At 36.0% G+C, this 14,020-nt stretch overlaps 1 protein-coding gene and 1 non-coding gene across 6 annotated transcripts in view; one reads left to right on the top strand and one right to left on the bottom strand.

Moving 5' to 3' along the window:
• ULK4 (unc-51 like kinase 4) overlaps positions 1–14,020 on the top strand; it is a 202,287-nt gene that overhangs the window by 66,226 nt on the left and 122,041 nt on the right. For all 5 annotated transcript variants that reach the window (XR_011902735.1, XM_072327360.1, XM_072327362.1 and 2 more), the window contains 3 exons: positions 5,208–5,259; positions 5,360–5,504; positions 9,899–9,991. Coding sequence is in view for 4 of the 5 variants with exons in the window: in XM_072327360.1 (XP_072183461.1) it covers positions 5,208–5,259; positions 5,360–5,504; positions 9,899–9,991 (290 nt within the window). In the remaining variant the exon portion in view is untranslated. The remainder of the gene's footprint in view (positions 1–5,207; positions 5,260–5,359; positions 5,505–9,898; positions 9,992–14,020) is intronic.
• TRNAR-ACG (transfer RNA arginine (anticodon ACG)) lies at positions 4,766–4,838 on the bottom strand. Its single transcript has one exon. It is a non-coding gene; the product is annotated as a tRNA-Arg (tRNA).

The following is a 14,020-nucleotide window of genomic DNA, read 5'->3' as shown; positions in this document are numbered from 1 at the left end:
CCCTGAAGTTAAAAAAAAAAAAAGGGAAAAAAAAAGATCTCAATAAATGTTCTGGATTTCTGAAGACTTTTCAAAATAATAAAATTGCAGAAATGTCATCCTTCTCCCCAGTTCATTCTAACATTCATTAGATTGTTTTTATTACAGTCTGAGAGATTTCTGGGAATATAAAAAAAAACATTGAGAATCATGCTGTGCCCTCCAGCAGGTGCTTAGAGAAGTCTGAAGGCAGCATGATCCTAATCCCATGGTCAATCTCAGCAGCAACTTTGTATGTGGAATTTTAATGAGAATAAATGTCAAGATGATGTTAGTTGTTGTGGGTCTTACATGTGACTGGAACAAAGGTTTTGGAAGTTGATAGTCTTTGCTTTGCTGCGTTTAACTTGAAGTGTGGATTAGGAGAAGATGTTGGCCAGTAGTTGTAAACTAAACATGCGTACTGGAAAGGATAACTGACCTCTAGAAAACTCTGTGAAGATAATGTATTTAATTTGTTGCTAGCTTGGGTAGGGTAGCTTCATGGAATGGATAACATAGTTTTCTTCTTGTAAATTAATTCCTGGATCTGATTTTCACTGGAGAACGGCATGGTTCAGGAGTACTGCTGGACCAGGCTTTAAACCTGCTTGCCCTTTCAGTCCACCCAATGTTACACCAGAACTCAATGCTTTGTCTGTAAACACTGATCTGAAGATCTCTAATTGTTTGCACATTAGAGACTTTTTTTAGGCTGGTAATGTTGGCTGTATTGACGCAAGTGGCCTTGAGAAGAGGGTTAAGCTCCATATCTAAGCATACCCTAAGCTGCAAGTGATAACAGTTAAGACTGATGGTATGCTTGTTCATTAACACACAGTGATTGCGTGTATACATTGTGTGAATGTGCAGTATACCTTGTTGGATGTGCAATACTCTGTCATAGGGTACTTTCCATAAATGGTGCTAGCATTGGATCCTTCTGTTGCAGGCCCTTGCAGAGTTATAACTGCTCTTTTCCGGATTTCTGTGAGGCTTGGACTTCATTTGGTGAGGCTGAGTAAAAGCTGAAGTGATGTTTCTTTGTTACTAACAAAGTAAGAACATTCATTTGGCATGCAAGTCACGTGTGTCTAACATAGCCTGAACAGTGGAGACAAAAAGACTGCAGTCACCGTTGTCTCTTGCAAGCCTTCTCACAGGAGTGGTTGAATACTTAATGGAAACTTACAATACTTATGAAAACTTAAAACACTTATGAAACTGTGGCTTCACTCTTTCTCTTTTCAGAAATAAAGAAATATGGAGACTTTGCAGAAGAATTTCTGTTAAAATTGTACGTTGCTTCCTACAGATCTGTCAGTGATCTGAGGCCAATTCAGCCTGATTCGCTGACTAAATGGGGTAGGGAGGACCCATGGACCCATGCCCCAAGACAGGGGAAGAGGGACAGGGAAAAGATTGCCTGAAAGCAAAATAGCTGCAACAAGCTAAGGGAGAAAAGTAATGTACTAAATATGATACTGAAATGCAAGATAGCAATACAGTACAATTTAATTGGAATCAAAGCTAATAAATCAAATAAAGAAGAATGTCCAAAACCAAAGGCCTTACTATAATGCTGAAGGCAAGGTTAGGCAACACACATGACAGAGATGACCAATAAGTTGCAGCCTCATAACTTCCATTCACAGAGAAAGATAAAACTGCTCAGAAAATGACAACGGAACAATGAAGTCTTCTGGGAGATGTGGTTTTTCTTCTGAGAACCAGGTACCCAGAAATACTGACAATACAATACTGAATATTGAATACTGAAGCATTAACTCTTTAACTCCCAGTGCATTACATGATGTTGTGATGTGGAATATCAATAATAAAAAACTACTGGGTGCTCAGGCCTTGCTTGTGGAGTTTTTCTTGCAGGAATCTACATTAAGGAGATGTTCTGATTTTGGATGCTAAACTTGGATTTCCAAAAAGCTTTTAACACTTATGCACCAAAGACTCTTAAAATCCACCAGTAAACCTTCCCTCTTATCTTATGATGAAGTAAAGAATACAGATTACTTTTAAAAATTTAGGTATGTTACAGCATGTGCTATTTATAAGCAATAAAGAGAAGGGCATGAGTTGTGAGGTGAGAGAGCTGCCTGATATTGCTTCATTATTTGCAGGAGTGAAAACTAAAACTGACAGAAGAGTTGCAAAGGTTTTCAAGATACTGAGTGGAAGGATAACATAATGACATGCAATTCAATACTGATAAATGTCAATGTGTATAAGGAAAGTCATTCCAATTATGCATACATAATGTCAGGTTCTAAACTACTTGTAACTATTCTGTTTTTTAGCATAGTTTTTTCTATGAGAATGGTGACTTAATGCTCATCCATAATCGGAAAGATAACTAGATTATTAGAAGTGACTGGCAAAAGACCAGAGAGAAAAGCAGAAAACATCACTGTGCCAGGGCAAGTCCATCATGCCTTCAGATCTTGGATGTTGAATACAGTTGTGGTCAATTGTTCTCAAAGGGAACATGGAAAAAGTACATCTTGGTGATGCAGGGTGGGATTGAATAGAAAGGAACTTCAGCTTGTAGCTTGTAAGTGAAAGGAGGAGTACAAAAATTAATGGATGGAATGAGAAAGATGAATTCAAAATAAATATTAATGATTTTCTACTGGGTATCAAATTGGGTAACTAGACAGATGTTTTAAAATAAAGAAGTGCCTTTTCATAAGGCACGGTTGAGGTACAGAATTTGTGCAGAAGGGATTCCATGTGCTAGTGGGTTGGACTAGAAGATGGTCTCTAGAGATCCCTTACAGCCCCTTCCATTCTGCGAGTCTGTGACCTGTGTAGAAGGACTACTGTTAATACTGTATGAAAACTGAAGTTCACAGAAATTAAAGTTATATCATACTGCTGTGTACTGCCATCTTAATCAGTGTAATTCTGAGTTAATGCTGCTGCTAAATGATTTTTAATATTCCACATTCATATATAGCTTCAGACAGATTAGAGATGCTCTTTTGCTTTTCTTTTCTAGTTTACTGCTTAAATTAACCTTTTCATTTGAGAAGCTTTGCAGTAGGTTGAACAGGTTTTTAGATTAAATGACCTGAAGTGCATACGTTTTTTCCCTCATGGGTTTGTTATATAAATGATAAATCACTGTTTGCAAAGCAGTTTAGAAACCTATACTAATGGATCTGCTGCAGTGCAATGGAGTTTTATTTTTTCATCTCATTACATATTAACTGGAAGGACCAGGAAATATTTCAAGATGATAATGTGTTACAAAAGCATCAGTGCTACATCTATGCTACATTATTACCTACATGGGTACAAAGGCTATCTGTGTTTGCAAGAGAAGATTGATTGCCGCACCTCAAGCAGAGACCTTTACGTCTTTTCTTGAAAGTCAGTCATCTTTTAGTAGATTTTTCAGAAGTGAAAAAAAGCCAACGACTAAATGACTCCTTTAAAGTCGAGGATTCGTTTACCAGAGACCACCAACTAATTAACTAGAATGGCTCTAGTTACTGGTGACTGGAGTCTAATTTCATTTAGCAACCCCTTTTCATTATGTTTTAAGCTTCTCTAGCATTTTGTTTATAGTAGCTGCATAACTCTGGAGTTGTATCTTCTAGAGGTTAGTCAATAAATCAAAACACACAGGGAATTATAAGCTATACATTGCATCAAGTCCTATTTGTGTTGTAGTAGAAGTCTATCTAGTAATTTTATTTGTATAAATAATTCCAAAGGTAAGCTGCGTACCCACGATGCTTACCTTCCCAAACCGATATCAGCTAAATATCTAAATTGATAATTAATGAGCAGCAAGGAGCCTGTATTTTGATTATAAACTTCTTACGTCTACAAAGCAGGGGAAACTGGCTATCCTCGAGAATTTAGGAAGTATCCTTTCAAGTTGTCTCGTCTAGAATTAATAGAATTAATGAGCAGTATTTTCCGTAGTATTTCTTTTCTTTTGCTTTTGAATTCTACTTCAGGCCCCCAGAAGTACGATAAGCAGTTTTCTTCAGATTGTGGCTTTTTACTTGATCTAAAGGCTGTCTTAGATGAAGGATCAGGTCTAAGTTATTACAGTGAATGTCTTGACATTGTGGTCATATGGAAATATGTCAATCCAATTTTCCACGCAGCTGTTTAGCTTTTTGCTTCTCCTCCATATTGAGATCTCTAAAGCTTGTCTAGTCTAAATATTATTTCACTTATGATTTAGGATTTAGTGATGTATTCTCTTAGGTAATATACATACAGTACTCTATGTATTTTTAAATATATAAAACTGATTTGATTTCAAATGGAACCAAGCTGACTATGGTATATGATTAATCTGTAATTGAGTACACTCATGATTAATAGAGAACTGACTCTTTTTCCTTCCTCCATAGTTCCCATCTTGACTCTGTATCTTGACTTTAATTTTATTGGAAATCTATGTATTATCCAAATGGAAAAAGTTTTATCAAGACTTTCTACTAAGCTTAACTATATTTCATTAGCGGTAGTAAGTCCTTCCTGATACCTTTTAGCTGTATACAGGTTGCTTCTTTAAGAGGGATGTTTCTTACGATCATAGAACCGTTTGAGTTGAACGAGACGCTCAAGGGTCATGTAGTCCAACTCCACTGCAGTGGGAACATGGACACCTACAGCTGTATTAGGTTACTCAGTCTGCTCCAACCTGACCTTGAGTGTCTCCACAGATGGGGCTTCCATGACTGCATTTCTGGGCAAAATGAGCTGCCGAGCCAGCCAGGAGTCGAACCTAGAATCTTCTGATCCGTAGTCAGACGCGTTATCCATTGCGCCACTGGCCCTGCTTGATATTTCTTCTTCCCTCCACTTGATTTCTAGTTTCTAGTAGATATGCCCATACTCTTTTTCGTTTGTTTTTTTTTTTTGTTGTTGTTGTTGTTGTTGTTGTTTTGTTTGTTTGTTTTACATCTACACTGAATCTGATATTTTAAATTAAAGTTCACTCTCAGTAAATTCTACCAAACTCACTATTGTTTTCTGTGTAAGTACTTTACTGTCTGTAACTTTACAACAGCTTACCAGGGAAAAATTTACTTTGTCGCTTTATAAGGGTGATTATTGACAATTTTCTATGACTATTCACCTCTTTGATTAAGGGCTCTGTCAGTGGATTGAATAATCTAAGCCAGATTTTTTTGATTCTCTTTTAGGTTGAAGGCTGTATCCTCCCACCACTAGTTTCTTTGGTCCACAGTCAGAATGGTAAGTATATGGTCACATCATCTACAGTTTCCATGAATTCCACATTTTGTTTTAATTAAACTTCAGTGTGGTCACATTCTTGGCACCTTTTATTTTCAAGTGGAATGGAGACTCTTCAGTTTGCGGTTGCTCTCAGAAACCACATCACTACTCTTAAACCACAAGGCTATGGCTGAGGAGAAAGAGGAGAGCCTCGACTCAAACAGGAAGCTTCTGTCTCTCATTAGAGATTCATTGTTGCCTCAGTAAGTACAATATTGCTCTTTCAGTTGGGAGAAAACTTGATATTCAATCCATTTGGACTGCATATTTGTTTTAAGTGCCAGTTTTGTGTTTAAGTGGCAAAATGAAAAGAGGAATGGCTTTTAACTACTGTCAGAGTTCTCTGCTCAGCAGCATCTCTCTCCTAGGTTTGTTCAGTACTTGGTAGTATATACCACAAACACAGTTTCTATCTGACACTCATTTTTGCATCTCGGTGATACTGTGCCTCTGGCTACCCTTGTAGTGAAGCAAGTTTCCCTAGCTGTGGTTTAAATATATTCTCCCTGTTCAACTGATGAAATTGCAATATCTCAATAACATCTATATTTTCGATACCATGCCCTCCTGGAAGATGTTCAGAGGTCATACAGAATGGCTTATAACTTTGGAAAGGGGAAAAGAACATGATGGATTAATCCTCCATGATTCACTCAAAGTTTATTGCCTCTAAATTGCTGCCCTTCCTGCTGCCCCAAGCAGGAATAAAACCCTACCCCAGTCCACAAAACTCAACCTGTAGGCCAGCTGTGACCTGGAACATGATTTATATGGTATGTGGTAAAATGAGGCCTGTTATTTCAAAATGACTTGCAGGTGAGCATAAAGAGAGCTCTGTATGTTATTTGTGTGTATACTGTGAGCTGATAACATCTCAGTAGAAAGAGAAAACACAGACATAGGATGAGTACAGTAAAGATGAGCCATCAGTCATCTTGCACACTATTCCAGGATAACATTACAGTGTATTTTAATGTGTGGTCCTCAGAAGTTAGTAGCTGTCAATACTTAGCTGCCCTAAATGAGAAAATTGTTCCCCACCCTTACATTAAGCGAGTGGCGGAAGGGTGGAGGAATGGATGCTGGATTATGATCAAAAACTTGGTGCCTTCCCTGTAAATGAGTCTGTCCCTTGCTAATTCACTCACATTCTTACAGTCAGAGGACTAAAGTTCAGTACATGCAAGATGTGTAATGTTTCCTTTGTGAGAGAGAATGGGAAGGAAATTGTAGACATGTATAGGGAAGTTTATTTTTACACCTTTTTCACACTGTATCTTCCACTCAAAAGCATGGCGTTTATTAATATGGATTACAATGGAAAGTAGAAATATTATGAATAGAGTTTTGTGCATTATTAAAAGCCGACAGATAATTTTCTTCAGACTGGGAAGAGTCTTTGAGTCAAACAAGACCAAGTTCTCTGTCTGCTTTGAAACTTGCCCTTTGAAGACATGCCCATCTTATAAAATGTTTTCTCATTGAACTGAGGGAGGGGTCATCCTAACTGCAAACTAGAAAGAAAACAAGCAATGTACTGCTGTTTCCTCTGCTAATTAGCTCAGTTGGGTGGCAGACATTCCTAGTCTGAATCTCAGTGCTGTTGTACTTCGGAGAATTCAGCTGTGATGTATCTTTGGGTGTGTACTCTAGATGTGTAAAAAGGGTCTTGGAGTAGCTCAGAATCTTGGTTCCAAGCTTCTTTAAATACTTCCTTAATCAGTTCCTTTATGTCACCGGTGGAGATGGTACTTGTAGTTGAAAAGCATTTTGAGATTATCTTAAAAAGATTTAATGTTATGATAATTGAAGTATATTGGAGCTAGTTATAAACAAATTTTTCTCTAGTTTAGGAGCTCAGTAAAAATATATAATTCAGAAAAAATAACTAGTGTTGTTTACTTGAACTTGTATGTTGAGCTTAGTGAATACATTCAGCTTTGGGGAGCAGGTAGTCAGTGCAAGAAAGAACAGATGGAACAAAAAGCATAGAAAGACTAATGGATTTCTTGTGAAAAGAAAAGTCAGTTTTGATTTGACAGTCTCAAAACTGATTTGAGAGAAATTAGGAGACCAAGAGATCAAATCAGCTGCTTTGAATGTCAAGAAGATACTAAAGATAAGTTTTGTTCAACGGTGTTCTAAGTATGGATCAGAAAATATTTATGGGAGGTAGGAATGAATCCTCGTATGGTCTACAGTTCTTAGAAGAGTTTTTATCTGAATACAAAAGGCACTGGCTTCAAACTACAGAGGGACATGCAGGATTAGACTCAGACTTATGCTTAAAGTTATAACATAAAGGTCTACCTCAAGAAGTAAGAGTTGCATGAAGACTCTGGGATAGGAGGTAAAGAGAGTGATGGCCCGTGTTTGGAGACTGAAAAGGTGTTCTCTGAAGTTGTTCAGATTTTCTGTTCTTGGAAAAAGGATGTGACAGAATGTGACTCAGCTGGGAAGCAGTCAAAAGACGAGAGGAGGAACGCAATGGCTGTTTGTGGGCACTCTGTGGAGTCCTGCTTGTTAAGAACTGAGAACCACTGAGGGGCATCTAAGCTTAACAATGTAATTTGTTTAAATGTAAAAATTTTGGTCACTCTGCATGAGTATAAATTGTAATCGTTTTGAGGTGAGACAGAAATGTGAGTACTACTTTTTTTTTTTTGTTTTTCCCACATCTTTGCACAATCAATAAGATAGTTCTTCCATGGAATATTTGTACATTCGAAGATCAGAAGATTAACTTCCTCACAGGGTTTTGTTCAAATAAAATAGTGTGATTTTGCTGAGCATCCTATAACCAAAATGGAACTTTCTTCTATAGAAAGTATTTTGCTCATTTATTTTCTATTTCAGATCCACATTCTTTTAAAATCAGAAATTCAAATGCCATCTCTCTCTCTCTTTTAGTTATTAATTTTCCTACTTTTTCAACACAGTTAATTTGAGACAATGACAGGAATGTATTTATTTAAAAAAAAAAAAAAAAGGTACAAAATATTGGATATTTGAGATAATGTGTAGATAAAATGTTTAGTCCTTTTTAAGAGCTTAAGAGAATCCGTATTTTACAGTCTTTAGGTCCACTTGTCACTTGTGGAGAAGAATAACTAAATAACTCTTTGTGGTGCAGTACATATTGTTTGGAGAATTCTTTGAAACTGCTGTTACTCAGTGAGTTTGCATTTTGAAGTGGCAGGAAAATCGTTGGATGAACTCATTCATTTAACAAAGTCTTTATAGCAAGAACGTTTTCCTTTCACAGTAGACTCACGTATTTGTAGTTGATAATGACCTTTATTCAGGAAATGTGTTTACATTAATTGCTAAGACATTCATTTTGGTAATCTGTGTTTTCTCAGGTGGTACTTGGTTTGTTAGATCTTGGCACCTTCTATATTTTTTCCAATGTTATCTTTGGGGCACATATATATAACAGAGTAGAATAGAATAACAGAGTGGAAAAATAAGTCTTATTTTTTGAACTCCAGGGAATTATGATGCTAAGTGTGCAGAGTAGTAGTCATCTGTCTCAGATGGAATACACAGATGGCTTGAAACTTGTTAAAGTGGACTCCATTTGGGGAAAATATTGGTACGTTTATTAAAAAACAAATGCCAACAAAAAACAAGCGTATTTATATAAACGTACATGTTTGTATAAAACAAGTAATGTCAGTTTTAAGTTAGCATTCCTGATGCATTATTACTGCTTAGAATTAACGCTTTTGAGTGCTAAATCTTTATCTTTCTCAGTGAGCAGAAGACTTCTGATACCTAAGTCACTATATAGCATCTTTGTTTATCTCAGAAAATCTAGTTGTAGAACCTGCAAAAAAAAAAAAAAAAAAAACCACAACAAAAAACAGTTTCTTTATGCTTGGTAGTAGTATGTGTTGCATGTATGCAGTGTTCCAGCATCAGTGTTTACTAATGCATCATAGTATTTTCTTATTTTATGAGGAAAGTGAATTTTTAATCACCAGTGAGAAATAGTATTCCTTCAGTAGCTGAAATCTGTTGATTGTAAAGGAGGAATTCTAGTTGCTGGAAACATGAAGCTAACATTGTCTAGTCATTGGACTGGATAATAGGTTCTCCAGCATGTGAGTGCTTTACAGGTCTATGGCAGTGCATTTAGGCTAATACAGAGAAGCTGTGATGCATTGCTTGTAGGCTGTGTGCTTGTGTGGGAATATTTGCCTCTCTGAAGGAACTCCCACAGGCTGCATCAAGAATGTGGAGCTGGAGTGCTTCACACTTCTTTTCTTAGAGTTGTCCAGATGAGAGATGGGGCCAGAAAGTGCCACATCTCATCTAGCCTTCTAGATTTCTTTCCTGTACAAATCAGAGTGCTATTAACACTGTTTTCAAAGTTAATCTAAAGCTGTTTTTAAATCCTGCTTCTAAGTTGGTCTTGCTTCATTATGTTGTGAAATTTCTAGTATTGCTTTTCTATTGTGGTTATTATTATATATTATATATATTATTATATATGTGGATATTTGAAAATGTTGCATTCATAATGTTATCAATTTACTAACATGCAGCTCTTGACTGTGTGTTTTTAAAATGTTGCTTCACTCTTTCCCTTCAGGTATGAGAATATCCTGATGGCTCCCGACCCAGTACCGCTGTATGCTCTGAAACTGTTGGTGGCCCTGACTGAACACAGCCCTGCTTCTGTGAGGTGATATAACTACCTGTTCTTTGCTGTGCTATTTCTGTTTCAGTGTAGTTTATTCAGTTAGGACATAAATCTCACTTTTATTACTATTGGCTGACGCTGAGAAGATTTAGAAAACGTTTATGATATTTGTGATAGAACGTGAAAATAGCTCAAAAGCCATAAGGTTATATAGTTCTGATTGTCTTTAATATTTCGTATGCTAAATCTGTATTAAAACAAAATCATAGAAATCTTAACTTTAAAAAGAAAAAAAACATTTTAACTGATAACTTTAATACTATAGAAGTCACTTAAAAGATATTTAGTTTCTCTGCAAGTATTGCTATCCTCTTTAAGTTCCTGAATATCCATTTTAATGTTTGGTGTAGGTACACTCAGTAAGTTTCAAGACATCTTAGTGTCTCCTTCTGGTTGTTTGGTTATTTAGGCTGTGATGGGAACATAACTATTCATCTCCTCTGATCTGCCCAGAAAACTGGGTTCTTCTTGCATTCACTGTTCTCTTTTCATGGTGTCTGATAGTGTTACAGTTTAGAAGTCACTGCATACCTTGCTGTCTTGTTTTGATTGATTAAAATGAGCACAAGATTGAAAGCAGTAAAAGCATACAAAAAAGAATTTTAATTGTTCTCCCACTGCTTTTATTGCAGAAGATGAAAACATCATTTTTCATCTTTTATGGTGTTATTTTGGTGCTTTTAGTATACTGAGTAGACTAAAAATCAACTAGGAAATTGAGTTGCTTGAGATTTAAAAAGCTTGAATACAGAGAAGGTGGTATTTAATTCTATTTTTATTGTATGCAATCTATTTATGCTACAGCAACCTTTATGCTTAATACAAATAGTAAAGCTTTCTATTTTTAGCGTTAACCTAAAGATATTCTAATTCTTTTACAATAATCTATTTCTGTAACCAGGACACTGGATGTGATAGTAGCAGTCTTCCTCTGTCTAATGAATACTCTTTATTTGAGGTCTTGTGAGTCTGACATTGTACTTAATATAATGGATGCTAACTCATTGAGGTACAGCAGACAGGAAAAGTTCATTTCTTAGTATTATTAAAGATAACTGTGGATATCTAATAATCTACCAATAATTTTAAATACTACTGTATTCGGTGCTGTTATCTAAGGATCAGCTATTATCCACATAATAACACGTCAGCGATCATTCTCGTATCTTACTGGTCCACTTTTACTTTCACTGAATAATTTGTTTTGCTAGATTTCTAAGGGAGAAGAGTTTCTGCAGTTCTCTTGTTTGTTGTCTTCTAGATTCTTTGGCTTCTCTGAAATTAGCCTATACATCAAACCTGTGACAAAAATGCATCATATCTTAATGTTTTCACAAAATTCTACCAAAGAAAGCTGGAAACATGTATGTGCTGTAATGAACACTAGGTGACAATTGATTTTATGTTGATTTGGTGGCTAAAAAGTGGTTACCTGTGTAGCTCAGTGAACATTTACTCTCTTTTGCCTTTCAGTAGGCATGTGGGAAGAATATACAGTTATTGTGATGGGAAGTTGGAGTAAAACTGGGCACAAATCTTTTGGGGTTAAATGTCTTCTACTTGACACGTACTTTAGTACTGTTGATAGTGATGAAGGATCACTTTTCATCAGGTCTGTTTTCTCTAAGTTTATACTCCATCCATGATACCTGTCTTTCTAAGATGAAGGCTGTCTCTTTTGATTTCATTTAAATGGGGGGAAAAGTGGTGGTAGAAAAGAAGATAGCTGAAAAATGACAAAAAGTTAAATTAGTACTTAACTGCTATTTTTGGATGCCACAAATTACATTATTTCAAAATAAGAGTGAATTGGGATGAGGGTGAGGATTATTGTATTTGTTTGTGCCATAAGATAGCTTGCTCTCAGATATGCTAAACTAATTCATTCATTCTTTTTCTCCCTCTCTCTTCTTTAATCTCACCATATTTCTTCCTTGTTGTTCATGTTTATCTCTTTCATTTTTTCCATCATCCTCAGTTTCTTCCTATGCATTTCCCAATAGAGACATGAACATTTGAGGAATTCATATTTTAGCATTTGAAGAGGCAGATGCACTCCAGTGTACTGATCATATTGCTGGATTTTTTTCCTAGTAGTAAGTGTTGATGAGAATATTAGCTTCTATTAGTATGACTCATATTCACTCTTAACAATAATTTAAAAAGTTAAGAATTTAGGCATCCTTTTAAATGAACTATTTCAGGAAGCCTACACTGGATAATGATGGTTAACTTGACTGTCTCATAGGTGAAGTTAGAAGATGTAACTTTACCATATACAAAGATAAAGCTTTATTTTTCTGTGTGTTCTCTTATAATGATACTTGACTTGTCTGTAGATGGAAAATTAAGACAAGAATATATCTGAAAGCTATTAGACTTGAAACCGCAGAGTCTGATTTTAATCTGATTTTTATTGCTTGCTCAAATAATAGATGTCTTTATTTGCAAAGAAGGAAGACAGTAAGGTAAATACAGTGAAAGCAAGAGGTGAGCTAAAGGTGTATAGCACACCTGTAACTCAAAGTCATCAATGTTTGGGCAGGTTCTGAAGCTTTGTTATGGAAACACTGATGCTCACATGGCTCAGTTAAAAATGCTACTATAGAGCTACAGGTCTAAACCTTAAAACTTGATCAACAAATGCAAATGAAACTTTTATGTACAAATATGTTAAAGACCATGAATTTGCAGTTATATACAATTGATCTTGTGCTGCAGCTGTAAAGGAGACAAGGTCCAGGAAGAGCGCCCTTAGGAGAAGCAGTAGAAAGCTGTGTGCCATATGCTTTTCTATGTTGTTTGGCCTAGATAACTTCTGAGCACTTTTTTCTCATGTGACGCTGTACAGGTAAGCTCATGCTTACCTGAATTCAAGAGCTGAAACTCATAAATTGCCATCAGACAATAATCCAGATAGTGGGGCACATTCTAGTATTCTCTATTGAAGTCATTTCCTGAGAGACAAAAAATTAAAGATGTGACCTGTTTGGGGTTTATGATGGACTAAAGGAAAATCAAGAAACATTTTCCAGCTAAACCATGTCCCTCAACACAACATCCAGTCGCTGCTTGAACTGTCCTGCCTGAATCTCCCCTGCCGCAGCTTGAAACCATTCCCTCTAGTCCTTAACTTTTGGTTAAGTTAAGAAGCACCTGGTAGCTTTTTGTCTTTGAACTTGCTATATTTTCTTTACTGTTACACTAGAGGGCTAGCACTTCATCACTTTAGTTTCCTCGTGAATTAAATAATATATGCTTATGTTAAATGCTTTAAAAGTACTTCGTTCTGATCATTAGCCATTTTAATTTCCTAATATAAGGCTGAAATGCTAGCTTAAAATATATATATTAGGTTCTAAATTACTTGATCTTTTAAATGTGTTTTCGGTAATGAATATGAATAAAATAGTATGAAGTATTTCTGATAATGGGTAAACCTACAGGGCCTAGTCCAACTGAGCTGAACAGTGGGAATTATGTTTTAGATGTGTACAACATCAGTGAGAAAATCACAACGTAGATGGACTGAGAGATACGTTTTTACTAGAACTTTAGGCAACATCTGTGTGGATTTTGGACAAGATTTCTATTGCATTAGTTTAACATCTATGAAAAGAGGGCTATAGAAAACCTTATTTTTTTGTTACATAAGTGATACTGATACAAAACAGCAAAGAACTCATATGATATTTGTGATTTCTATACTCTGTTATAAGACTTGCATATGTGCTGCTTTACTGAGTAACTTGAGGCAGAAAGACATACCCAGAAATAGACTCTGGAAATAAGCATCAGCTAATAACTCTATTGTCAACTCACACATCACTGCAATTCATGTCAAAGCCAGTGGTCAGAGTTCATTATTGCAGGTGAGTTCTCATAGTCTAGTCATGTACTGACTGCAATATTAATCACCATCTTTAATGTAAAACACAGCTCCTGTGTTGCATTTTATTAGAGTTTCCCTTTAGTAAAGCTATTAACCTTATACCTGTAATTTTGTTTCCT

Source organism: Excalfactoria chinensis, chromosome 2, assembly GCF_039878825.1.
Source record: "Excalfactoria chinensis isolate bCotChi1 chromosome 2, bCotChi1.hap2, whole genome shotgun sequence".
Taxonomy (NCBI): Eukaryota; Metazoa; Chordata; class Aves; order Galliformes; family Phasianidae; genus Excalfactoria; species Excalfactoria chinensis.
This window is presented reverse-complemented; position numbering and strand designations above follow the sequence as displayed.